Below are 27,905 nucleotides of genomic sequence, written 5' to 3' on the forward strand. Positions count from 1 at the left end.
TCGGGCCGGGGGTAGGAAGGAAGGGCTGCTCCTCTCCCCGCGCTGCCATGCTGGACTTTGCTATCTTCGCCGTCACTTTCCTGCTGGTCCTGGTGGGGGCCGTGCTTTACCTCTACCCGGTAAAAGGCTGCACGCCTCTCACCCCCGCCACCCCCACCGCGCGCTGGGAGATCAAAGGGGAGAAGCGGGTTCTAGAATCTTGGGGCGCCGGGAGAAAGTGCCAGCGCGGAAGCGGGCGGCGCATCCCCCGCAGCGCTAATGCTAGGTCTTTCCTGGGGAGGGGGTCCCGTTGTTGGGTTTAGTGGCACTTAGTTCCAGGTGTGAGCCTGTACCGGAGGTAAGGTTTTTGTTTTTAAAGCAGAGGTTGCTCCAGCGGAGATTCCTGCATTGCAGGGAGTTGGGCTACTCGGAAGTAAGTCCGAAGTTCTTCCCCTCCAACGATTCTGGCCGCCCGTCGCACTTGAGAAATTCCAGTTCTCCAGCAACTCTGAACAGACTACGGGACCCAGAATCCACGCTTTAAAGGCGCTTTGCAAACTTGGGGCTGCAGTTCCCATCGTCCCTGACCGCTGTTGCTAAGGATGATGGGAGTTGTAGTCCCTCAAAAACAGACGGAGACCCGAAATTCTGTAGTGGTGTGTACACATGCAGCCGTGACTCCTCTTGCTTTCCAGGAGAGCAGGGCAGAAACCACAGGTGGTCCTTTCAAGAAGGAGGGGGATAAACTTCAGGAGCAGCTTTCCAGTAGGTAGTTTATCCTTGGCTATGAGCCATGGCTGCAGGTGTGCGACCTGATGTTCTGCATGTTTAGCGGGAGTAAGGCCCTCGCTGAAGTCGGTGGGGCTTTCCACTTACTACAGGTATGCAAGTTTGCTGGCTGACAACACGGTCTTAATAGCTGTTTATTCAGAGGTTGGATGCAAGGGGGCCTGCTCCCTAGCCAGTGTGTTAAGGATCACAGCCCTTCGTGGCGGAGCCCACCATCTTCCTAGCAAGCCAGTGCTACTCCAAGTGGCAGGGGTTGTCCTGCTCCAAACTCGGATCACGTTTCACATACAAAGGGTCCCACTTTCAATACCTGGTATTTTCGGGGTTGGGTCAGGAAAGACTGCTGCCTCAGACCCCTGGGGGTGTGCTGCTGTTTGATATCTTGAGTTGATCTGTCTTTCTGCCCTTTGAGCATTTCAGGCTTGGGGGGCGGGGAAATGCCGGTACTTTTAGATATCCAGTGTTGCTTTATAATGGTCTCGCTTAGTACACCTGTACTAATGTGCAGCACGTAATCTTGATGTTCTGTTCAAGCCTCCATTTACGTGGCTTAATTCCGCCAACCGTGGGTTGTGGTTTATGATTATTGCTGCTTTTCTTCCTTAGTCTTCCAGACAGGCTTCAGGTATCCCAGGGATGACTCCGACGGATGAAAAGTAAGTAGCTTCTTACATGTTCGATTGGGGCAGCGACGGGAAAAGATGTTGCTGTGCTACTCACATCATCCCTGACCATTGGGCATGCTGATCAAGGCTGATGGGAGTTGGAGTCCAGCAACACTTGGCAAGCTGCAGATTCTCCACCTTGGATCAAGGTCACGAATCATTTCCCCTCCATGCACAGAGGAGTAATATTTTTGTGCACAAACGGGGTACGTTTTGGTCTTTCTTGGGAACTGCTGATGGGGACAGTTCCTACGGGGCATCTGTATCTCTGAAGGACCAGGTGCGCAGCCTGGGAGTCATTTTGGACTCACAGCTGAACATGGAGGCGCAGGTCAATTCTGTGTCCAGGGCAGCTGTCTACCAGCTCCATCTGGTACGCAGGCTGAGACCCTCCCTGCCGCAGACTGTCTCGCTAGAGTGGTGCATGCTCTGGTTATCTCCTGCTAGGATTACTGCAACACACTCTACGTGGGGCTACCTTTGAAGGTGACCCGGAAACTGCAATTAATCCAGAATGCAGCAGCTAGACTGGAGACTGGGAGCAGCCGCCAGGACCATATAACACCGGTCCTGAAATACCTACATTGGCTCCCAGTACGTTTCTGAGCACAATTCAAAGGGTTGGTGCTGACCTTTAAAGCCCTAACTGGCCTTGGACCAGTATATCTGAAGGAGCGTCTCCACCCCCATCATTCAGCCCAGACACAGAGGTCCAGCTCCGAAGGAGTGTCTCCACCCCCATCATTTAGCCTGGACATTGAAGTCCAGCTCCGAGGGCCTTCTGGCCGTTCCCTTACTGGGAGAAGTGAGGTTACAGGGAACCAAGCAGAGGGCCTTCTTGGTAGTGGCGCCCGCCCTGTGGAGCGCCCTCCCATCAGATGTCAAGGAAAGAAACAACTATCTGACTTTTAGAAGGCATCTGAAGGCAGCCCTGTTTAGGGAAGTTTTTAATGTTTTAATGTTTTGTTGTATTTTTAATATTTTGTTAGAAGCCACCCAGAGTGGCTGGGGAAACCCAGCCAGATGGGTGGGGTATAAATAAATTATTATTGTTATTACTAGTACTACTACTACTCTTGCCCAAGGGTTCATGAGGGCCGTCGCATCCCTGGGCACCCCATTGGCAGCAAAGCATACTCCTTGCTGTGTCTAGTGGCTCTTTCTGCTGTCCATTGCACAACACCTCTCCTGTTCCTGCACACCAGGAGCATTCAGAAGTGGAAATCTCTGGGTGGAGCACAGGAAACTCCAGCAGGTCTTCAAGTGCCATAGGTTTGTCTCGCAACTGCAACATGTCTGCCACAGCCAAGGTGTCTGTGGCACAGACAACAATGCCGACTTGGGCAGTGGAGGGTTCTAATGGGACCCCCTATATCTTTGCACGTTCAGAATTTTGATAGCAAATTGTACGGGTGATATTCAACTGAAAGTAATCGACCAAGCTGTTCATTAATTTCAGTGGAGTAAAATTCAGTTGCCCTACCACCCGGCGGTCATCTTTGTCCTTTCTTCGTTCCAGAGATGGAAACCTCCCAGATATCATCACTAGCGGTAGCCTGCATGAGTTCCAGGTGAACCTCCACGAGAAATACGGCCCCGTAGTCTCTTTCTGGTTTGGACGGCGTCTTGTGATTAGTCTCGGGTCTGTGGATCTCTTGAAGCAGCACATCAACCCCAACAAGACGTGTGAGTGTGCTCTTGTTTACAAAAATACGAGTTGGGTTTGAATCGCAGAAATGACTGCATTTATTGTGGGATAAGCTTCGCTCGCTTCGTAGTGCAAGAGCTCAAAGTGATCTCTGCGTGTGTGTGAGAGAGGGAGACGCTAGAAACTTGCTCCAGTCTCCCCTGCTGAAATTTGGTGGGGCAACATTGCTGCTTTGCAGCCGAGCAGAAGAGATGTTCGACGCCGAGGCTGCAGTTTACTCGACTCCAACAACTATTTAAAATTTCTCCTGATGCTTTTTCCGAAAGCTCCTTGCCTTAGAGGAGCGTGGTATTTAACCAAGTCTCCGCTGGCACCTTTTCCTTTCAGGTGCAAATGTAGGTTACAGGATTCCTTGGGCAAGCCTGCTTGCCAAAGAGATAGCTTGGAGGTGAATTTTATTTTTTTTAAACCGTTGTTAGGCACGTGTTTAGTAACACTTAAAAATGGTTTCTGGACAGCTGGACACCCAACTCCTAACCAAAGCAGCCCACTTCATGGCCTTAAGGGATCTTTGGATGGTCGTACATATTACTGGGCTCACTTTTAAAAAAAGTGTTAAACCCGCTGTGCAGCATTTGGGGGTGCTTCTGTGTGGGTCCCCAGGCTTCTGCCTATTGTTGTTGTTGCTGCTGCTGCTGCTGTTGTTATTATTTTATTATTATGCCACTCTTCTGGCTGGGTTGCCCCAGTCACTCTGAGCGGCTCTCAGCAACACAGTAAAGCATCAACCATTAAAAAGCTTCCCTGAACAGGGCTGCAGTGGCGGAGCTAGGCTCCGCGGCACCCGGGGCGGCAAAGGACGTCACGTTGCCCCGCCCCCGGGGCGTTTCGATGTGATGTCACGATGCCCTGCCAACGGGGCGTTTCCGGGAGTGCCGCCGCCGCTTCTGCAGCCCGCTTTTAAGCCGAAGAGCCCGCTTTTAAGCCCTGCGGCTCAAAAGGAGGCTGTGGAAGCGGCGGTCCGACTCTGCTGCTCCCGGGGCGACTGAGCGAGCGGCAGCGCGTGGGGGTGACAAGCGCCGGCCCCTCCTGCCACTCCCCACGCTGCCGGTCACCCTGGGAGCAGCAGCGCTGCACGGACGGGGTGCTCCCTCGGCCATGCGCTGTTGCTCCTGGGGTGACGGAGCGGCAGCGCTTGGGAATGGCGGGAGGGGCTGCCGCTTGTCACCCCCATGCGCCGCCGCTTGCTCCGTCGCCCCGGGAGCAACAGCGCACGGCCGAGGGAGCACCCCGTCCGTGCAGCGCTGCTGCTCCCAGGGTGACCAGCGTTGCGTGGGGAGTGGCGGGAGGGGCCGCCGCTTGTCACACCTGCCACTCGGGGCATACCGCCCCCACCGCACCCCCCTAGCGACGCCCCTGCAGGGCTGCCTTCAGATGTCTTCTAAAAGTCATATAGTTGTTTATCTCCTTGACATCTGATGGGAGGGCGTTCCACAGGGAGGGTGCCACTACCGAGAAGGCCCTGTGCTCGGTTCCCTGTAGCTTCACGACTCGCAGGGAGGGAACCGCCAGAGGCATCGAAAGCAGGACATCCCAGGCATCAAACAGAAGCCGAGGCGGCTTCTGCGAATCCATTATATCCCGCTGAATTTGGCACAGCCGAGTGGTGTGGTGTTCAAGCCGCCGTGAACCTTGGACCAATGGGTGCCTCTTCTGCCTAACCTACCTCGCAGGATCGTTGTGAGGATTAAATTGGGAGCTGTGAAATCTAATGCGAGAAATTAAGTGCGGAAAGGCATGTGTTCGGGTTGGTATGGCGTGGAGTTCAGTCCTTGCCCAACCAAGACGCCCACCGAGAGGTGACCTTGGTGCTGTTGTTGCCCCTCGCAGGAGTATGAAAGGGAAATAAGTCAGATGTGGAATGCATGGCACTATAACTTCCCCGAGACCTCTGGGTATAAATTCAATAAATAATAATAATAATAATAATAATAATAATAATAATAATACAGGTGAAACTCAAAAAATCAGAATATCGTGGAAAAGTCCATTTATGTAAGCAATTGTTTTCATTAGCTACTGGAGTTTAATATATGAGATAGACTCATGACATGCAAAGTGAGATATGTCAAGCCTTTGCTTGATATAATTGTGATGATTATGGCGTACAGCTGATGAAAACCCCAAAGTTGATATTGTTAATTTGGGGTTCTCATCAGCTGTACGCCGTAATCATCACAATTATATAAAATAAAGGCTCACTTTGCATGTCATGAGTCTATCTCATATATTAGTTTCGCCTTTTAAGCTGAATTACTGAAAGAAATGAACCTTTCCACGATATTCTAATTTTTCAAGTTTCACCTGAGTGGCTATGCAAGGGAGACTGGATATTTGAAGACACAAGAATTACAATAAATTAGTGACATAACACGAAACATTCTTCTTGGGACTCTCGGTCTATATTGTTTTGTTTTTGCTGTCATGCTTTTTCAGTCAAAAGTAATATAATTCCGGCCTTGGTTCAAACAGAAATAGTTTTAAGCTCCGTAAGAGCAGTTTCCCGCATATTGCAATATGCATTTCTGACAAGCACCCCCAGGGTTACGGTGGTGGTTGTTACTTATTAAATTTGCATACCGGCCTTCATTAAGGTTTGCAACATGAAAACACAAGGTGGAAACACAAAATACCTGACGACGACAGGGGGCCCGTTTCAGATTTGGAGAGAGTGCAGTGGGCGCCATTAATAAAATGGCTGCCATGGTGTCTGTGCGGCATAACGACAAATGGCTGCCACATCTAAAAGGACGGAAAGAGATGCCAGACCACAAAATGGGTGGGGGCGTGCCTCTTCCCGCATGAATGGGGAGAAAAGGCACCAACATCAGCTGCCATGCTTGCTTGCAAACAGAAGCTTTTTGCACCTTTCCTCTTCAGAACGTGGCAGAGGGTGGGTTGCCTAGTCTGGGCACCAATAAAATGTTCATTGGGGAGGGGGGTGGTTCAATGTCGGAATGGCTGAGCTGGTGTGGACAGAACCTGAAAGGGAATAGCAAACAGCCCCTTGTGCATTTAGGATTTGATTTTTGACAGGATATTTATGGAGACCTTTTCGGGGGGCACACTGTTATCCACGGCAGACGCATGCTATTACAGGATGAAAGCCCAGAAATCACTTACGCTGTTGCCAGATTCTGTGCAGGCTTGATAGATATACGTCGAAAGATGGTCTGTGATGTAAATCAACTTTAAATAGTGGCCTAAAATATTGTTGGATCTATATTTTAGTAGCCTATCTCATAGAACCGATACCCGAGTCTAAATTTTATTAGTTATATCTATGTTTAATCAATGATTTTAAGGACATGGTTTAAGTCGGGCTGGATATGTTGAATATGCCCTTATCATGTAATGAGCACCCATTTAAACATATATTTTTACATTGTTTTTATAAATGCAAATATCTTGTTTATGCTGGTCTGTGACCGAATAATAAATATGTGTGTGAGACGCATGCATACGAGCATTTTGGAATGCTTCCGCACACGTTCCTTGGTGCGTTCCCTCTGGTGTTTCCCGCCACGGTCGTAATAACGCGGAGGTGCCTTTTACGTGCGGCAAAAACCCGGGAATATGGCAAGGAGGGGTCTCTGCGGAGAGTGCCAGCTGCGTTTTTTTTGCTAATTGAATTGAACGGCAGATGGCTCGGAGTTTTTGGCAGTGCTGGGCAGGGGATATTGTCGGCCAGCAAAGCGGCTTGCATAATAAGTGGATTCTGCCGCAGCGCTCCTAACTGCTCTGCTGGCTTCTAATTTATTTACCATGATTGGAAAAACTCACTCAAAGAGGACCACCTTGGTGGTCTTGTCAAAGTGTCTGCTGGAAACTAAAATGGAGGGCAGGGCTAGAATTGTATGGAAGGCACCTTGTTGCAGGAAAGGTTAGTCATCCATAAAAGCCAATGCAATTCTGGGCTGCATCAATAGGAGTATAGCGTCTAGATCAAGGGAGGTAATAGTACCACTATATTCTGCTCCGGTCAGACCTCACCTGGAATACTGTGTCCAGTTCTGGGCACCACAGTTCAAGAAGGATACTGACAAGCTGGAACGTGTCCAGAGGAGGGCAACCAAAATGGTCAAAGGCCTGGAAACGATGCCTTATGAGGAACGGCTTAGGGAGTTGGGTATGTTTAGCCTGGAGAAGAGAAGGTTAAGGGGTGATATGATAGCCATGTTCAAATATATAAAAGGATGTCGTATAGAGGAGGGTGAAAGGTTGTTTTCTGCTGCTCCAGAGAAGCGGACACGGGGCAATGGATTCAAACTACAAGAAAGAAGATTCCACCTAAACATTAGGAAGAACTTCCTGACAGTGAGAGCTGTTCGACAGTGGAATTTGCTACCAAGGAGTGTGGTGGAGTCTCCTTCTTTGGAGGTCCTTAAGCGGAGGCTTGACAGCCATCTGTCAGGAATGCTTTGATGGTGTTTCCTGCTTGGCAGGGGGTTGGACTGGATGGCCCTTGTGGTCTCTTCCAACTCTATGATTTTATGAAATCTATTCCAGGGATATCTAATGTGGGGTCTTCCCATCAGCCCTAAACAACATGGCCTTTGGCATGGGTGTAGCCAGCATTTTTGTTGGTGGGGGGGCAGAACCTCAGTTAACTATGTATTGATTTTTATTGATTTTTTGGGGGGGGGTGGCAGCTGCCCCTCCCTGCCCTCCCCTTGGCTACGCCCATGGCCATTGGAGTGGGATGATGGGAGTTGCAGTTTAGCAACATATTAAGGGCACCGCGTCGGCCACCACGATTTGCCATACGAGGAGCATTGGTAGGTGCAAACTCTGCCCTGCTAATTTTTTTGGCAAGGAAGCGAGAGAAGTAGGAACTGCTCCCCGTTAAATGCTTTGACAGACCCACGCGTCATGGAATATTGCTCTTTTTGGGGACGTCGTATTGGGGATTTCTATTGGATTTCGCATTTTCTCTCCCTCTGCCCAGCGGATCCCTTTGAAACGATGCTGAAGTCCTTGTTGCGGTACCAGTCCGGCCTGGGCGGAGATGCCGGCGAGAGCTGCTTGAGGAAGAAACTGTATGAAAACGGGGTGACCAAGTCTCTGCAGAGCAACTTCCCAGCCATTCAGAAGGTGAATTGGGGCTCACTGCGTTGCTTGGTAGCAATGTGGGTGGGTGGGTGTCTGTCGGAGCAAGCCAAGTCCCTTTCGAGGCACCGGCAGGGTGGTTGACGTAACGAGATGCCAAGTTATTAGAGTGCTTTCCTAATACTGTTGTTACACTGCCATAATTTCTAAACTGTAGCCGAGTTGTGTGTCTTTGCTTCTCAGTTGGTATTGTGCTATTTTATGCACTGCTGAGTTGCTATTATTTTTATCGACTACAGTTTAGAAATTATTTACTGTAATTGTTAAGAGTGAATTTCTCCTTAATTATTATTTGCTGGTGTTTACCGTATTTTTCGCTCCATAAGACACACTTTTTTCCTCCAGAAAAGTAAGGGAAATATCTGTGCGTCTTATGGAGCGAATGGTGGTCCCTGGAGCTGAATTGCCCAGGGGCCAAAAGAAAATCATGCTTTTTATTTTACAAAGAGAAAGGGGGGTGTTGAAAGGACCCCACTCAGCAGCTGATCAGCAAGAGATCGGGAGAGAGATAAGAGTCCCCGGGTGCCTTTCAGCCCCGCCCTCCTTTGTTGAATGTGCTGCAGAGGGAGGTTGTTTGTTTCCCCAGCGACATGTGACTGGCTGATTAGATTATCTGTCTGGAAACTGTAGAAAAGGCTCCCTTTCCTTTAGAAGCTGCAGAAATGTGAGTTGAACCCCATAAAAATGGGGCTTTTCCTCTTTGCTTTTCCCCCTTTGGAAAAGGAGCTGCAAAACTTTTAGCTGATCCTCAAAAAAAAACAGGGCTTTTCCCTTTGCAAAAAAGCTGCAAAACTTTTAGCTGATCCTCAAAAAAACAGGGCTTTTAGAGGAGGAAAACCAGAAAAATATCCCCCCTCCTTGTTTCCTCCTCTAAAAATGAGGTGCGCCCTATGGTCCGGTGTGGCCTATGGAGTGAAAAATACGGTAATTTTCTGGTGTGCTGTTATGTTCTAATGGATGGTTGAATATTGCTTTATTTGATATACGCAAGCTGTTTATTCTTAAGTTCTGATTATATTACGGCGTTTTTTGTATTGGATCAGATTGTTAGAAGGGGTGCGATCTTCCTTGTTTCTTCAGCTTGCAAACTGCCTCGTGTGTCGTTAATATAGAAAGGCGGTCTACAAATTAAAAGCGAAATGAAATATCGATAGCCGTCAGGACAAGACAAGTAACAAATGCTTCCTTTACCTTAGTTCGTTCTCGAAGTAACTTGGGGGGCAAAGCAATGGGTTTGACGCAGGGTCTCTCTTCTTTTCTTCAAGCTGTCAGAAGAGCTTCTTGCAAAATGGCTGTCCTTCCCCGAATCTCAACATGTGCCACTCAGTCAGCACATGCTTGGCTTTTCGATGAAGGCCGTCACACAAGCCGCAATGGGCGGCAGGTTCGAGGATGACCAGGAAGTGATCCGGTTCCGTAAGAACCACGATGCGGTAAGCGTCTGGAAGGGGGAGAGAAAGAAATGTTATTTCTCAATTTCTTGCTTCTGTTTGTCTTGTAGTCCCTGCACTTATTGATTCCCGGGCAGATTTAGCCTAAAACAGTTTAGGCCAGAGTGGATAAAAATTGCTGATTAAAAAAACAAAAACAATCGGATTTTTAAAAATTTAAATCGGATTTTTAAAAATTTCAAATCGGATTTTTAAAATAAAATGCTTTTGGAGGAAAAATCTTTCAAAAGATAGTTGTCTATTTAAGTTACAGTATAGTCCAAAGGCTATTCATCAGGAAATAAGGATTTAAGTTTTTCATGTTTGTTATAACCAAGCTATCTTTAGCCATCTCACCCCTTGCCTTTCCCTGCAAGACTAATTGCAGCCGTTAAGAGTCGTCAACAGGTTTTCCACACCTATCAGCTGATCACCCATTCCCACTGAGTAATACCCCTCCCCACTCCCTCACTATATTTAAGGATCTGGTGACTTCCGTTCCAGTGTATCTGAAGAAGTGTGGCATGCACACGAAAGCTCATACCAAGAACAAACTCAGTTGGTCTCTAAGGTGCTACTGGAAAGAATTTCCTATTTGGTTTCCAAGTTGTTTGAGTCCAAAGGCGTTTGAGAACCAGTTATAATTTCTGTCACCATGATCCCAAGTCCTGTATCGCTTAGTTCTGTAGCCGATCATTTGTTGGAAGGTGCATCCTGGCTCTGTTTCAGCAGCGCTCTTTTGGACCATTTGGTGTGATTTATCCCGAGGGATTGATCCACCCACTTTCTATTAATGGAGCCTTACCTTCAGCTGTGCCAGTAGCTGCTGCTGCTGCGTAAGCCTTCCTCCTTGGAAATACAGCTCTAATGGAGTGGTCGTCAATCTATACCTAATGCGTGTTGGCTTTTTTTTTTAAGATTTTTTATTATTTTATCATAAAACAAAACAGAAACAACATTAAACATACATAAACACAAAAAAACATAGTACACAATCAACAATATGAAACACAACAATAACATGCCAAATAGAAAACTTATACAAACCTTATCAAATACCTATCTTTGTTTCTCAACTTATTTTATACTTCTTAAAGGGGACTTCCCCTGGTCCCTCCTCTGTCTTCAAAAACATATATACTCTTTAGGTAGCTTCATTTCTTTTCCCATTAACTTATACTCAATATCTTAATGCTCTTTAAATTCACTTAAACCAATATACATCTTAACTTATACTCTATATCTTAAAACCGTCTTATACAAATAAATCTATCACATCAAAAATTTCTTCTGCACCATTATAACTGACCTTAAACTTCTAAAGCCGGTTCTTCTATATATTTCTGCTCAAATATTCAAACGTTCAATTTAACATACTTATGTACTAATGCGTGTTGGCTTGGATCCGAAGGTCAGTTGACTTAGGGAAGTTCGTGGAAGAAAAGTTTCCTACCCCAACCCTGCAGTTACCTGCAAAAAAAGCACCCCTTCCCCCAGAAACCATAGCTAAAGAAAATGAGGAGTTCTTGCTGAACAATGTGGTCGGGGAGAAGATGGAAACCTTTTATTCTGTGAAATTCCGTACGTTTTATTTTAGGATTCGGGCCAATGAGAGCCAGTCTCTTATTACAATCATAGAACTAAAGCTCTAATTTTTTACGTTTCTGGGGAGACTGATTTAAGACAAGATGCTGAATAAGACTTGGAAAGATAATGCGATTCATCTGCACTTGTTCCAGATCTGGTCAGAAATTGGAAAGGGCTTCTTGGATGGGTCACTTGACAAAAGCATGACTAGAAAAAAGCTGTATGAAGACGGTGAGTTTCATCTCGGGGGGTCCGTGCATTAGCCCTGCATGTGTGGATGCGACAATCGCGTCCAGCCTGCAAAATCGCATTTTCTTTTTGTGTGTGAAGTAATTAGGTCCGCTTGCCTGTTTCACAGGATATGCTCAGAATGTCTTCAGATCAATAGGCCTTCAAATCAGAATGTCTTCAGACCGCTGCCTTGGATTTGGTTCTCTTTTAACTGTTTTCAGAAAGAAAGAAAGAAAAGGGTGGTTTGGTTTCAAGCAGAACTTCCAGGAGCCCTGGAGGTATTGCTCCGGCAATCTACCGTAGTACAGCCTCTGGCAAATTGAATAAGGCAGGACATAAAAATTCAAATACTCGATGCTGTCCTTTGCTGGTAGTGTGTTGCCCAATGCAGCTATTATTGTCTGCCTTACCGAGGTGAAGTACACGCAGCTAAGAACATGTGGTTCTTGAACCAGTCCGATGCCCGAGAATCCCTCTCTTCATTCATCTCCCCACTCCCCAAATCCTCGTGCCCATTAAGTGGATTGCGCACAGCCAAAGGCCTTTACACTTTGAAATAAACTGGGCACATACTGTGCGGTACTTTTCGTATTTGTAGGCAGTGGAGAGACTCCGGTTATTGGTTTAGTGACGCCCGAGAGTGGCTAACGTGTGACCCACAGTACAGGGTACCTTGGTTCTTTAACACCTTGGCTCCCGAATGCCAAAAACCCGGAAGTAAGTGTTCTGGTTTTCAAACATTTTCCGGAAGCCGGATGTCTGACGTGGCTTCGGCTTGAAGCTCTTGCATCCAATCGGAAGCTGCGCCTTGGTTTTCGAACATTTCGGAAGTTGAACGGACTTCTGGAATGGATTACGTTCGAGAACCAAGGTACGACTGTATGTTGTTGAACCCCCAACCTCTATAAATCCCTCTATAAATCAGGGATGATGGGAGCGTTTGTCTAGCAACAAGATCCCTGGTATTATTATTTTCTCTCTCTCTCTCTCTCTCTTTCTCACTCTCTCTCTCTCTCTCTCTCACACACACACACACATTTACTTTTCAAAAGGGCACAGTAAGCAATAAACCACGCCTGCATGTACGTGCCGGGAAAGTGATGCTGAGCTCTCTTGACAATGCGCTCTCTGCAGCCCTCCCCAAAGGGGACATTAACGGTGCAGGAGCTGCATGCGAAGGGCATGTGCTTAGCTCAGATTCCACCTCTTCAGAGTCCGAGATGGATGGTGGCTAAAAATACTGTACCTAGACTTAGAGTGGTTTGTAACTTCAGGAATGTTGTGGCTCAGTATTCAACTGCCTTGTATGGGAGGAAGCGTAGAAAGACAATTACAGATTTATTCATTGTTTGCTTTGGGGCGTAAGAAGTGCTTCTTTTCCTTTCCCAGCTTGTCCATGCTTTTATATTATTATTGAATTTTCAAAAAACAGGAAAACAGAGCATATTTAATCCCCCCCTGTCCCACTTACAACTTCGTACCAAATACAGCATGTATACATATATCATATGACTTGCCTTCCACTCTTTTCCTGGTTCCTTTGCTTTTCTACTGCTCTGCGTAATCCACACCTTTTTAATCATCCAGTTTGTTATCTATTAAATACTCTTATCTATTTCAACTTTGCTGGATCAAGGCCTGCTAAGCTATGTTTTGTCTGTACTGGTTCTTAAAATATGCAATAAACATTGTCCATTCCTTATATTCCTTATCCTTGTTTTCTCTTATCCTGTTCGTCAGACCAACCAGTTCAGCATATTCAAGCATTTTACACTGCCATTCTTCCTTAAGTGGGTACTAGACTTGTTCTGCACCTTTGTGCCAATATGGTTCTAGCTGTGGTGGTGGCATATACAGTCGTACCTTGGGTTACGTACGCTTCGGGTTGCATACTTTTTGGGTTACGAACTCCCGTAACCCGGAAGTGTAACCCGCTACGCATGATCCACACATGCGCAGAAGCATTCTGTGCGGTCTGCGCATGTGCAGAAGCGTTCTGCGCCCTTCGCGCATGCGCAAAGCGTATTTTTTGGGTTACGTACGTTTCAGGTTACATACAGTGACCCGGAACCAATTAAGTACGTAACCCGAGCTACAACTTTAGTAATAAACTCTTGGTTTTGGGGGACCTCTGTTGTTACCATCCCCAAGAGGAAAATCTCAGGTGTTTGGGGGGGAAAGTTTTTTTTAAGTATTTTTTTCTAATTCATTATATATCGTTTCCCAATATTCCTTAATGATTTTACAGGACCACCACATGGGGAAAAAAAATCCCCTCATTTTCATTACACTTCCAGCATATACCCTTTTTTCTTTTTTAGACATTTTTGCCCATCTGGTGGGTGTTGAATACCATCCGTGGGCCGTTTTCCTCGTGTTTTCTTTCTTCGTATAACATACCATAAAATTCATATTTATTTTCCACGGCTTTCCCCATAATTCATAATCGATATTGTGACCCGCGTCTCGTGCCCGCTTAATCATGCTCGACTTCACAGATTCCTCTTCAGTTTCAACAACAGTTTGTACATTTTTGAGAATACTTTTATATTTGTATCTAATAAGTCTTTGATAAGCTGAGACTTTGGTTCTGCAAAGCCATTTCCCCACACTATTGCCTCATTTTCCGCCTCCGTGTACATGCATATGGCTCTGTAGGCTCCCCTTTGAGAAGATGCACCCATTTAATGATGTTTTGGGTTGGAGGCCGTAGGTTCTGTTCCACAGTGAAGAGGGCTTTGGAAAAATAGATCTGCAGAGCTGCTTTCAAGCTGCTCATTTAATCTACAGCAGCTGCAGGGAACCGTTGGTCCTTCGGATGCTGCTGAGCTCCAACTCCCATCAGCACCGGGGAATGGCCAGGAATGATGGGAGTTGTCGTTCTTCAACATTTGGAGGTCCAAAGGTTGCCCACGCCTGATCTGTAATGCGTGAAGCAGCCTTCACAAGGGAGAGGGATCTCTGAGACAATGTCCTCTGCCGGCTAATGAAAGAACCGTTTTGTTTTCCTGTGCCCGAAGCTCTGGTGGAGATGGAGTTGGTCTTGAAGAAAGTCATAAAAGAGCGACAGGGGAAGAACCTCAGCCGAGACATCTTCATAGACTCTTTACTGCAGGCGAACCTGAGCGACAAGCAGGTATCTACATCTGTGCTGTAATTAACCATTAACAGAAGTCCCGCTAGACCCGCTGCTAATTGCATTCTGCTGGGTTTGATTAATTTAATTGCCTGCATTGTTTCTCCCGATTTTAATCTTCATCCGAGAGAGGGGCGGGGGGAGGGTTTTCTCCTTTCGCAACCTTGAGGCTTTAAATATATATATTTCTATTTGAGTGCTCCTTTGGCTTTCGTCCCGGGAGAAGCGTTTGTAGCAGCAGGCTTTGGCGGGTGGCGGGCAGCGGAGATGCTGCTCGTTCCTCCCTGCCTCCTCCGTTTGCAAAAGCAGGCTTTTGTGAGAGGCGGGTAGGAACAAGCAGCATATCCTCCGCTGCCCGCCGTCGCCTCTCGCTGAACATGGCAAGAGGCGGAACCAGTGGCCTGAAAGGAGCTCTTCCGGCCCGCTGGTCCTGCCACCCACCACCTCTCGCTGAACGTGACAAGAGGTGGGGGGCGAGACCAGAGGCCCTGAAGGCGCTGTGCGCGAAGCTAGCGGTTCTCCCCCTCTGGCGGCGGCTGTGGAGGAGGAACGTGCAGCCCAAAAGCTGCTTTCTCCTCCTCTGCAGTCGCTGCCGCCAGGTTTGAGTCAGATTTTTTTCCCTTGTTTTCTTCCTTTAAAAAATGGGTGCGTCTTATGGAGCAAAAAATGCGGTGTCTAACGAGACCATTCATCCATAAAATGAAAGCAATAAACAATGTACTGTACTATAAAATAAATAATTATTATTTTTTCTTACCTGCACTGATGATAGTCGCTGTTTGGATGGGGGGCTTTTTTATCCATTTCCGCAGTCACACAATCGATCAGCAGCTGAACTAGGTTCTGCACAGTCACAAAAACAAATTAACCGAAAAAGCCTCAAAAACAAGAATGCTAAATAAATAGCAAAAACAAAAGCACCAAACTGAATCCGTTCCGGAAGTCTATTTGACTTCTGAAATGTTCGAAAACCAAGGTGCAGCTTCCGATTGGTGCAGGTGCCCCGGAAACAATAGCCGGCAGCCACATTGGACGTTCAGCTTCTGAAAAACGTTCGAAAACCGGAACACTTACTTCTAGGTTTTCAGCGTTTGAGAACCAAGGTGTTTGAGAACTAAGGTACCTCTGTACACCCTATTGAACACAGTGATGCACAAATATGAGGGCTCTTTGTGTGTCTGTGTAGGTTTTTGAATGTTTGCATGATGTTGCACATTTTTTCTACTCAGAATATGTCATTCCTTCTGTTCCCAAGTTTTTCCTGCTATATCTGTAATTAACCAAGTATAGAATTAATTCCAGGTACTAATATTGTTATTTTTTTTACATATTCTAAACAAACTTGTTATTTAGACTATTAATAAATAGAGCAATTACTCAGATCCTGCTATTTTATTGTTTGTCCCCTCAGCCAAGATTTTTGATGGGACGGTGACAATTTTTACCATGTACTGATTCCGTCTCCCTGAACCAGACTTTGTTTCCTAGATTTTGGAAGACACAATGATATTCTCGCTGGCGGGGTCCATAATCACAGCTAAGTGTAAGTATCACAAAACGGAACAGAAAGCATTGTGGAACTCAAGACACAATAGATTTTAGTCTTCAAGGTCGTAGGCCAATGGAAATATAGAAAGTTGCCCATAGGACCAAGCCTAGTTATAGGTGAGCAACAGCAAAGAGTGTATTATGTTGGGACTCTGAAGTGAGACCCATGTAGCAGAAGTTGCGCCCAGAAGATAAAGCTTCAGTAATACAGTTCCAGACATTGATATAGGCATACAGCTTGTCGGCTTTGCAGATACAGATATATACAAATATTTCTGTTGATCCAGCAATTCAAGACACAACACAGACGGCACGGGGCCATTGCCATAGCAACTGGCTTGGCTGACCCTGCACCTGTGGGCTTATCTTATAAAGTACATGGGGTGATTTGTGCCCAAGAAGGAAATTAAACCCTTCCTCCATGTCCAGTTCTTGCAACATACTATGGCTGGTGAATTGGGACTAGGAAGTCTTGGGTTCAAATCACCGCTCAGCCATGAAGCTTAATATTGCCAACTGCCCTGTGATCCTTGCAGATGGTACAGATGATACAGAAATTTAATTAATTAAAATGGATGACCTTGGGCCATTGCCTTTCCAGGCTAACCTACCTAGTAGAGTTGTCCCAAAGATAAAATGGGAAATCCCCACATACTGAGCCCTGACGAAGGACAGAATATGATTTGGTCATTCTATCAGAATCAGGTTTCACTTAGTTGAGGCGGCTTGAGTAGGGGTGAGATTTTTTTTTTTGGGGGGGGGAGAACAAATTCCTGTGCCCCACAAATAACCCAGAGATGCATTTTAAATAAAAGGACACATTCTACTCATGTAAAAACACGCTGATTCCCGAACCGTCCGCAGGCCGGATTTAGAAGGCGATTGGGCTGCATCCAGCCCCCGGGCCTTAGTTTGCCTACCCATGTTCTACAGGCTTGAAGTTGCTGCCGATTGGCAGATAGGTGGAAACATTAAGTCTCGCTTGGCTTGGGTTTCCCCCCCCAAAAGCGTGGTTTGCCATGCTGCAAAGGAAAAATTGGTCGCTGACACCATAGTGATGTCAGTTGATTGACGGGTAGGCAGTCTCCCACCCGCCTGTCGAAATGGCTAGCCTGCGGGATGGATCCATATCCCTGCTCTAGAGATTTCTAGCTCCTTCAAAAGCTATTCTGGCATAGGGGTTACGGGCTAGAAGTCTATCATCTAAATCTGGGCTCTGCTTTAAACTCACTGGATAGCTTTCAGCAAGCTACTGTCTCCCTGGCCTCCACCTGCAATGTGGGAATAATAATAATAATAATAATAATAATAATAATAATAATAATAATAATTGTCTACTTTTACAGGGTGGTTATAGCGCTGGCTGACTCTTACACGTGGCGCACTTAGGAGAAAGCACTCCATAATTGCTAAGAAGCAGCCTTACTTCAAAAGAACTCGTTACTCTTTTGAAATGTCCTTCTGGTTTTTGCAAGCGTATATTTTAATTTCCTCAGAACAGCTGTTTCCTCTTTGTGGGTAGCACTGCTTCGTATGATCTGATCTTTACATTCTGCGTTTTTTTCATTCTTTTTTTAGCTACCGTACAGGAACTGTAAGAAATTGCTGAATTCACATATCCTCTCGTCTTCTGATGTATACTCTTTTTTCTTTTTTTTAAATCAGTATGCACCTGGGCGGTTTATTTCTTGACTACCTCAAAAGAAATTCAGGAGAAGCTTTACAAGGAGATGGACCAAGTTCTTGGAAAAGGTCCAGTTACACCTGTGAAAATTGAGCAGCTCAGGTATTCGCTTGGTTGTGTGTGTGTGTGTGTGTGTGTGTGTGTGTGTTTTATGGCTGTGCTTGGGACTCAACAGCTACAACTTTCCTGATAGCCTAACCAGTTTTGAGAGCAGGATTGTACCGCATACTCCTGGGCCTCTTCCACGCTGTTGCGATTTGGCGTGTAGGAATCTCACGCGGGCAAATTCAGCTTGTGCAATTAAAGACGATTCGGCGCTTGTGTGCAGCAGACCTACTTCCAAGTAGACACCTGACTTCTTGCAGTAAGGAAAGTGACAGGAAAAGTCCCAGGCGAATTTGGATTGCAGCTGGCTTGATGCAGTGTCGTCATATAGCCTCTATACAAACAAATCTGAATGAAGGCCTCACAACCTCCCCACGAGTTTTATGCAAACAAATCAGGATGAACGCTCAAGAAGCCGGTCATTCCAGACCGACACTGCGCTCCTTCTTTTACTCTCTCTTACGCCAATTTCCCTCCTCCTTTCTACGTTCTGTTTTAGCTCTGATATAACCATGGTCAACACAAACCAGAACTGAAGTGGGTTTCCAAACCCTGGTAACGAGGCAATCTGGTAACATTAGGCCCTGATTTTTAAGCAAATCCATGGAACCAGAGGTGGAACTGAATGAACCGTGTGTGTGTGTGTGGAGTACGTGAGCCCCACATCAGAATCTGCACTTCTTTTCTTCAAAGCATAGTTAGCAATTTGGGAACGTTTTGCGCCCGCGTTCTGGCCGGTTGAAATGCAATTTGTACGCTAATGGGTTGATCCTGCTACAAGTTGTGCTGTAACTTAACTTGAAGCCCTTGGTTTTGATTCTTGCCCTTACAGAATCTAAGAAGCCTGCCTCAGGAGTCTGAAGAAGTGTGTCGGATGGGGTGTTCATTGTTGTTGTTGCCTTTTTCTTGCTTCACACGAAAGGCTTGCAATGGGTTTCTCTGTTTGCAGATATTGCCGGCAGGTTCTGTGTGAGACTGTGAGGACATCAAAACTGACACCAATTGCGGCTCGGCTGCAAGAGCTGGAGGGCAGTGTGGACCAGCATATTATTCCCAAAGAGGTAGGACTGTAAGCCAGTTCTCAAAGCCCCCCTTTCCTTTAATCATTGTTAAGTCATTGTTAACATTTGTTAAAGGTTGGAAACCTCTCAGAGACGTTTTGCATGAAAAAAGAAATAATGATATTTAGATTTGAGGACTGAAAATAATGTTTGCTCATAGAAAGTGGATTTGTTGGGCAGGGTACAAATAAATTATTATTATTATTATTATTATTATTATTATTATTATTATTATTATTTTGGATTGGATGAAGCGAATATTGGTTTTTATATAGCAGACATAGGAAGAATCAGAAGTTCTTTACTTTCTGAATCTTATTTTTCAATCTTTCTCTTTTAACCTCTTTCTTTCTTTCTTTCTTTCTTTCTTTCTTTCTTTCTCTTTCTCTATTTCTCTCCCCCCCTTTATGTTTTTATTGTATCTAGATCAAAGTCTAAGTTTGGTTCAAAAAAGGGAAAAGATACTAAGTTTTGTATTTTTCCTCTATAAGCCTTAATAGAATTTTTTTTTAAAAAAAGTTTTTTAAAACTCTCCCTTTCCTCTGGATGAAAGATAATATTTTGTTTTTATTATAGGAATGCTTAGGTAGAGGTTTATGCACGAGGATAAGAAACCAGGGCGTTCTTTTTCCAGTAAGCCACGCTATCAGATCACCGAGACTTTTGCCCAAGATTAAAAAGGAAATCTCCTTAAGTAACCTTGGTTTCCTGTATCACCCAAGCTATGGTTACTAGCTTCATTTAAATGGTACATTCCCGTCCTCGCTCATCCTGCCCGAGCCCAAGCCGTGCTTGTTTGGAGCCAGACCCAACTTTTCTCTAGGCAAGCGTGCTCAGGATTGCATCCTGATGTCCGCTTTAGCAGAGAACTTCAAACCATTCCTCGCATCTGAACGGAAGGCTCAAATGAGCCAATCTGAAAGACAAACTAGAATAAGGCGTCTTCTATCAGTCTTGTTTTAATCAGCTTGCCTAGAAGTTTCTATCTATCTATCTATCTATCTTATTTTCATTCATAAAGCAAAATGAAGCCTGCAGGGCCTGGGTGTTTTTTGGGTTTTTTTTTTGCATTCCTTCATTTAAATACACCCTTCCCCCCTAAACAACAGTGTCTTATTGCTGGCTTCCTAGCAGATGTCTGCTTTCGCTAGCAAAAAACAAACAAACCCCAAAACACTCCTTTCAGATTTAACAACTGGAAATTAGATTGGTTCACTTCAAATTCATTCTGCAAGGTGGTTGGATTTTGCATGAATAAAGCTTATTCAGTTTACATCCTGTACCAGTTTGCTTGGGAGAAAGGCCTCTTGAGAGGTACGGAATCCCTCTGCAAAACCCGCAGTGGTCTGCTAGGGTGTGCAGTTTGTGTTCGGCAAATGTGGTGTGTCATCTGACCTGGCTAAAGTGATGCATTTTTCATTTCGTTTCAGACTCTCGTGCTGTACGCGCTCGGTGTGGTGTTACATGACAGCTCGGCCTGGCCGTTGCCCTATAAGTATGGAAACACAAGTAACTTTATCCGTTTCTGTCTTTCCCCTTCCAGCTGATTTTGCCACGTGTTTCTAAATGGATGGTTGGGCTGTAATAATATTTATTTATTTATTTATTTATTTATTTATTCATTCATTCATTTATTCATACCCCGCCCATCTGGCTGGGTTTCCCTAGACACTCTGGGTGGCCTCCAGCAAAATATTAAAATACAGTAATTCATTAAATATTAAAAGCTTTCCTAAAAAGGGCTCCATCTTGCCTATTTTTACAGATGTCTTCTAAAAGTCAGATAGTTATTTATTTCCTTGACATCTGATGTTCCACAGGGCAGGCGCCACTACCAAGAAGGCCCTCTGTCTGGTTCCCTGTAACTTTGCTTCTCGCAGTGAGGGAACTGCCAGAAGGCCCTTGGAGCTGGACCTCAGTGACTGGGCTGAACGATGGGGGTGGAGACTCTCCTTCAGCTGTACTGTACAATGTTAGAGGCAAGGGGGAGGACTGCATGTTGGAATTCTCCCCAGTCGGTTGTTGTTGTTTTTTTAAGCCCTGTGCATGGAAAAATAGCATGTGGGAAAAGAAGTCTTCTCTTGACCTACCTTCCCAGGATAGCTCAGTTGGTAGAGAATGAGACTCTTAAAATCAGGGTTGTTGGTTTGAGACACATACTGGGCAAATGTTTCCTGCATTGCAGGGGGTTGGTCTAGATGTCCCTCGCGGTGCCTTCCAACTCTACGATTCTGCGATAGAATCGTAGAGTTTTAAGGGACCCTGTGGGTCATCTAGTCCAACCCCCTGCAGTGTAGGAATATGCAGTTGTCCCATATGGGGATTGAACCTGCAACCTTGGCATTATTGGCACCACGCTCTAGCCAACTGAGCCATAGCAGTCAAGGGAATATGTAATAATAATAATAATAATAATAATAATAATAATAATTTTATTATTTATACCCTGCCCATCTGGTTGGGTTTTTCCCAGCCACTCTGGGCAGCTTACATAAAAAATGGTAAAACGTTAGGACATTAAAAAAATTCCTGATACAGGTTTGCCTGTCGTCTGTAGGGAAGGAGGCAGTCTTTCAGGTATCCGGAGCCTAAGCCATTTAGGACTTTAAACAGTAACGTGAACACCTTGAATTGGGCCCGGAAATGAACCGACAACCGGTCTGTTGTGCTGCTTGTATGGGATGGCAAGAGGTGAAATAGCCTCTTGCCATAAGCTTGATGCTCTGGAAATAGCTTACAGCTGTATTGCGGAAGATCTCTCCTCGATGCCTTCCTTTTTAACAGACGGGAGGTTTTAGAAGTGCGGGAGAATCAAACATTTATTTTTCCCTGATACTGTACAGTCCCAGGTGATGGCTCTGAACGTGCAGTTCAGTTCTATATATTTTTTTGAACCTAATTAAACATCATGGGTGAGGCGAAAATCCCCTTTGTTAAGACGGATTTGCACTCTTGCTTTCAAACTCGGGGCTTTATATAACTGCAAATGTGTTCTTGCAAAATGCTTTTGGTGGCATTTTTTTTTAAATCAATAACTTCCTTTTCTGAATGTTCATGACCTTCTGTGGCAAATGCTGTGTGCAGGATTTTCTTTTTAAAAACAGGTCGCTGTGAGGAGGAGAATGAAATCTGTGGTTTGGAGGAGGAAACATCAATCATGGGTTTCTGTTTTTAAGGAAATGGAGGTTCTACCTCATTATTTCCAGACTCTTTTTTTATTGATTCTTGGCTTCAGATTTTGATGTCTGCAGCATGACAGGAACTGCTCTAGCTCTCTTTGGCCTCCAGATGGCAACTTTTAATAGTTTGGGCACCGTGGCTCTGGGGTTGCTTACTGATTTCAGTTCAGGGAGGAAACACAGTAGAGCTTAATTTGAAGAAATAAATTCAGTCTAAGGGCCCCTGTTCTTTCTCCGGAAGCCATAGCTTTCCTCATGGAAAAAGGAAGCAGATGAGCAACACGGCCAATAAGAATCGTAGGTGCTGATACAGTCTCCAGGAGTTCCATAGGAAGAACTGGAAGCGCAAGTCTTGTCCCTTTTAAAAAATGGCTGCCACACTCTTCTCTTGGGGCTGGGGAAGGGTGAAAAGTAAAAAATGGCTAGGTGTTGGATACTGGAGTACAGTCATACCTTGGTTTTCAAACGCCTTGTGACTCGAACATTTTGGCTCCTGAATGCCGCAAACCTGGAGGAGAATGTTCTGTTTTGTGGACTGTTTTTGGAAGCCGAACATCTGATGTGGCTTCCACGGCTTCAAGTTGAGTGCAGGAAGCTCCTGCAGCCAATCAGAAGCTGTGCCTTGGTTTTCGAACGTTTTCGGAAGTCAAACGGACTTCTGGAATGTATTCCGTTCGACAACCAAGGTACGACTGAATTGTTAAAATGTCTGCAGCCTGTCGGATCTACGACTAAACAAAATTGTCAGCCACGGAAATGCTGTCTGGATTTTCTGCCTTGGGCTCTTCAGTGTTCTGCAACTGATGTTGAAACAGACACGTTCCTCATAAAACACTTGTCATTAGGGCAATGTGAGCAGCGGAGGGGGAATGGGTTGTGTGTTTGTGCATGTGCATGCATAGGTGTGACCTGTGCAAAGTTACTCTCCGCTTGCTTCCTAAATTCCCTTTATGGCAGCTGTGGGGAACCTGTGGCCCTCCAGATGTTCGTTCCAAACAGAGTTGGAAGGGATCACGAGGGTCCCACAGCCCAGCCCCCTGCCATGCGTGACTTTTCTGCCCATTGTGGGACTCGAACCTGCAACCCTGCGATAAACAATCTCGTGCTCTACCCACTGAGCTATTGCCATTGCATGTTGCTGAACTACAACTCCCATCTTCCTTCACCATGGGCCATTCTTTCTGGGGCTGGTGGGAACTGTAACTCATCTGAAGGGCCACACCTGCCATAAAGGGGATTTAGAAAGCAAGGGGAGAATACATTTGCCCGGTGCTTCGCCTAGAGGCTGGAAGGTGAACCGGTAATCACAACCCGGCTATACAGAAGAGGTCTCCCATCTGTGGGCAGTCCACCCCCAGTTTTGTCCTGAAGCCAACAGAAAGTGTTGCCCATTGTAGGCAGGTGGAGATGGAGGCTGGCAGGAACTGGGGAAACCTCTGCTGCCGATAGTGCCCGGCAGCCATGCCATCTGTTGTGGGAATATACTTTGCAGGTGCGCTTGCACCTGTGGTCATTTATGTTTATTTGTAATTGTTTGTATTTATTTTTCCTGTGTCCTTCCGCCCTGGAAGGTAAGGTAGCAGTGGGATCCAGCAGGCGACTCACTGCTGGGATCCCTCCGCGGAGAAAAGTGGCTCCAACTTTTGAATTAAGCAATGGTCAGTTAATCTTCTTCCCGCCTTTTTTAGGGCAGCAACAGAACTGTAATTGGTTATTGCGTTGATTATGACGTTGATTGTTCTCCTAATAAATACCAGCCGCTCCCTGTTTGTGGGGTTGGAAGAAAGCGCGAGACAAGCCCAGAAAGATCTCTGTTGCGTGGCAAGGAAAGTGAAACCGAAACCACCACGCAGGGCAGCGGTAGGCTTCTTCCATCCAACTGCAGTCTTAGTTGTTTTATTTCATTTTCGTTTGTACTTTAAAGTCTTTTATTTGGCCGTTTGGTTTTGGCCACCTTTTAGCTTAGTTTTCCTCTTCGGAACCTTTTTGGACCAGACAGACGCTTGCAGACACCCACGAGGCAAACTCATCACGAACTCACAGATTCAACCCTCAGATTGCAGCCAGCGGATCCCTTTCTTCACGGTGCGGTGTGAGTGGGCTCCGGAATTACCGGTCGTCTCATCCGCAGGCTGCCCCATAGCTGGTGCCCGATAGGCGCCGGCTATCCCCACAATCTGTGCATTCAGCGGGGCTGTGACTGCTTTTAGTGGCACCATGTTGCCCCGCAGCCCCTTCGGTGTTTAAAATGTGAACGGGGGTTGTGTTGAACCGCCCCCTCCCCAATTTGTTCATGACAATGAACATACAACGCCTCCTTTTTTAAAAGTTTACACCCCTTGCCTTTTTATGCCCTCCCTGGCAGTCCTCGGCCTGTTACTATTTTGACAGGCAGCAGCATTTTTTTTAAAAAATGAATCTCCATTATGCATCATCATCGACCCATTTTATACCCAGTGTTCCAAACTCTTTTCAGGTGCAAGTGCCTTTATTTTTTTTAAATCAAAGAGTTCCTCTTTCTGCTAACTTTTAAAATTGCAAATCTTCTATCCGAGTCCTGGTCCCAGAGATACTTTTCAACGGTGGGCACCAGAGACTGAGCATGGGATCTTGTGTGTGTGCTCCGCTGGCACCTTCCAAATTGGACAAAAATTGGTTTTCAGCTGGAGCTTGCTGTCAGTTACTGCAGCGTGCAAGCCGTGGGGGGGAATGAGGGCACTTGGCTGAGAGCTATATGGCAAGGATGTGGTGATGATGTCAGTGGGATGAAAGAAATGATGGGTGGGGGGGCAGGAGTATGGGAAGTGGAAGCAACACTGACAGGGAGACTCTGTCGTCCCCCACAAATCTTGCTGCCTAGGCCTGGTCCTGAAAGTAGCTTGTGCCAGACCCAAAAAGCAAAAAAAGGAAAAGGGAAAAAAAAAGAATTTTCTTCCCTATATGGCAGCTACTAATTGTCTCTGATTGTCTCTAGGTTGGCTTTTAAAAAGTTGGCAGTAGGGAATTCAGCAATTATGAGCTGAATTTGCTGTTTCACTGCCAATCTCAGCTGGCTTTTAAGAAAAGGGTGCAACACTCAAACAGCTGAAGGTTTGAAGAATAATAAATAAATAACTCTTTTCACACCCAGAGAAATACCATGCACGCAAAATAGCACATGTGCTGCAACACAGCCTCTACTCAATATTATTTTCTGCGGTGAACACTCCCCACCCCTTTCCCTTTTTTCTTTGGAAATAAACAGCCTGCCATCATCTTAATTTTCAATTACCATCCAATAACAGCCTCATTACAACAACACCAAATTATAATACAATCACTAAATACCAATCATTCATATATCGAATTATATTAACCGCCTTGTCAATCCCTCGATGATGGCAATCTTGATGTTAATTTAGACTAGGCTGTATAATTGCTTTTAAAAAGTAAACAAACCAAAAACCCACTGACCCGATGGGTGGAGCAAGCTTTTCATTCTAATGAATCATCAGCTTCTGCACAGGTACTTGTTCGCAGACCGGCTGGGTTGAGAGAAATTGGGAGGAAGCACCATGCAGGCCAGCAGGCAGGCTGCAAGGAAAGAAGAAAGGAGAGCAGAGAAATTAAGATTGCAGGGCTTTTGAGCAAGCAGTAGAGAATCGAGGGAAAAATGGGTTCAGGCACACAGACACTGGGAACCTGTGTATTTTGTACTTTTCTGGCATTGTTGCAGACCTATTTTTGGTGGGGTCAGGGAGGTTTCTGACCCTTACAGTATTTTTGTTCCTCCTTTCTCTTGTAGATTTGATCCAGATAGATTCAGTGACGACTCTGCCATGAAAAACTTCTCCCTTCTGGGTTTCTCAGGGAGCCAGGAATGCCCTGAACTGAGGTGAGCATATATATATATTTGGGGGGGGGGAGCAAGAACAGAGCACCTCTGTTTCTATGAGGAGTGAGGCAGCAAGAGAGAGAGAGGGGGGCCTTTTGGGTAGCATTTTCTTCAGGTCATTCTGCGTAATGGATTGTGTGACCTCCTCCGTCGCTTGTTCTTGCTCTGATCCTAGAGATAAGATGGAAGGGAATGTTTCTGTCCACTCCTCTTTCTTACTCTCTCCCTCGCCTCTGGAGTGACTGGGCCCTGCAAAAGAAGGCTCTCTCCGGAGGGTTGTTTTTTTGGGGGTGTGTGTGTACTGTCATGAAATTCTACTCAATATTGATCCAGAGCAGATTCCAACATATAGTTAGAGTAAAATCTTAAAACACGTTGCAGGATTCCCAAAAAAGAGAGGCAATTAATATTTCATCCAGCAGAGCTTTACTGCTACTGAAGGCAATATGATAATGGTCACAACTCCAATACATTCAGGATTGGCACAGTCCATAAGAAACTTCTGCAGACTTAACTTAAACTTACAAGAACTTATAATAAGTCTAAAACTCAAATGTTAAGCATACAGTGGTACCTTGGGTTACATACGCTTCAGGTTACATACGCTTCAGGTTACAGACTCTGCTAACCCAGAAATAACGCTTCAGGTTAAGAACTTTGCTTCAGGATAAGAACAGAAATTGTGCTCTGGCAGCGCAGCAGCAGCAGGAGGCCCCATTAGCTAAAGTGGTGCTTCAGGTTAAGAACAGTTTCAGGTGAAGAACGGACCTCCGGAACGAATTAAGTACTTAACCAGAGGTACGACTGTACTATGTACAGAACACCACACTAGAAGCAAAAGAGTTTGAAAGAGAAAAGTGAAACCCAGGCTCCTTCTTGCCTATTTTTATAGTCAGCATGACCTTGACAGAAGAGATAACAGTTTAAGTCAGCTGTACTCTGCTTCTCTGAAGGAATAACCCAAACATCAGGAGCCTTCTGCTTCTTTCACACAGAGAAGCTTCCAGAACCTTCTTGAATTAATTAGAATAGGAAAGCTCTCTACACATCAGATCAATGCTTTCTGTACTAATGAAATGCAAACTAACAGGTACCTACTCAGCAGTGTGGGATGGGGCGCCAGGAGAATTGCCCCAAATCCATTTGGGGACATTCCCTGCCCTCCCTCAGGGTTCCACACTCCAGAGAGGCATTTTGGAGGATCCAAGCCTCTGCTTTTTTCTTATTTGCCTTCTCCTCCCCTCTGGTTACGCAGATTTGCCTACACGGTAGCTACAATCCTGCTGACCGTGATCGTGAGGAAACTCCACTTGCATGCTGTAGAAGGTCAAGTCGTGGATACCAAATATGAGCTGGTCACCTCGCCGAAGGAGGAGGCCTGGATAACCATATCCAAGAGAAACTGAGGCGAGCCGTGGAGTTGTATTTCAAGAGAAGAATCCTATTGGTGAACATCTGCCGTCTTCCGTTATCTCACTGTAATAATTTTTAGCCATTCTTGGCCTAAAAGACTTCCCCTCTACTTTAATGGAAATGGCCTAAGCTAGGGCTGCCGTATGTCCAGAATTTCCCAGACATAACCGGAATATGGCAGTTGGAAGCAGCGTCTGGGCAGCAATCGCTGAAATGTCGGGGGAAATCCGGACGTATAGCAATCCATTTCAGAAGTCTAGATTTTGGCGAATTTCCTTAAAAACAGTTCAAAAACTTTTTTTAAATTTCTCAATAAAAGCTCAACAACTTTTGACAAAACTAAAAAACAGCTCAACAACTTTGCCCAACAACCACTTTTGTGTCCGGATTTTCACTTTTTGAAATAC

General features: G+C 45.6%; 1 protein-coding gene and 1 long non-coding RNA gene across 2 annotated transcripts in view; one reads left to right on the top strand and one right to left on the bottom strand.

The window, feature by feature from the left end:
• LOC117058593 (cytochrome P450 20A1) lies at nucleotides 1-27,727 on the top strand. Its single transcript, XM_033169841.1, has 13 exons — nucleotides 1-119; nucleotides 1,375-1,424; nucleotides 2,953-3,119; nucleotides 8,090-8,235; nucleotides 9,516-9,683; nucleotides 11,420-11,498; nucleotides 14,519-14,634; nucleotides 16,123-16,177; nucleotides 17,848-17,968; nucleotides 18,921-19,032; nucleotides 20,463-20,527; nucleotides 25,996-26,085; nucleotides 27,341-27,727. The coding sequence occupies exons 1-13, from the start codon at nucleotides 48-50 to the stop codon at nucleotides 27,489-27,491; spliced, it is 1,392 nt and encodes a 463-aa protein (XP_033025732.1). The 5' UTR covers nucleotides 1-47; the 3' UTR covers nucleotides 27,492-27,727.
• The window catches only part of LOC117058601, a 52,328-nt gene continuing 39,856 nt past the window's right edge, over nucleotides 15,434-27,905 (bottom strand). Inside the window, exons 3-4 of the long non-coding RNA XR_004427866.1 lie at nucleotides 25,665-25,784; nucleotides 15,434-15,477 (exon numbers count right to left, since the gene is read on the bottom strand). This is a non-coding gene — a long non-coding RNA (uncharacterized LOC117058601). The remainder of the gene's footprint in view (nucleotides 15,478-25,664; nucleotides 25,785-27,905) is intronic.

Source organism: Lacerta agilis, chromosome 1 (genome assembly GCF_009819535.1).
Source record: "Lacerta agilis isolate rLacAgi1 chromosome 1, rLacAgi1.pri, whole genome shotgun sequence".
Lineage (NCBI taxonomy): Eukaryota > Metazoa > Chordata > Lepidosauria > Squamata > Lacertidae > Lacerta > Lacerta agilis.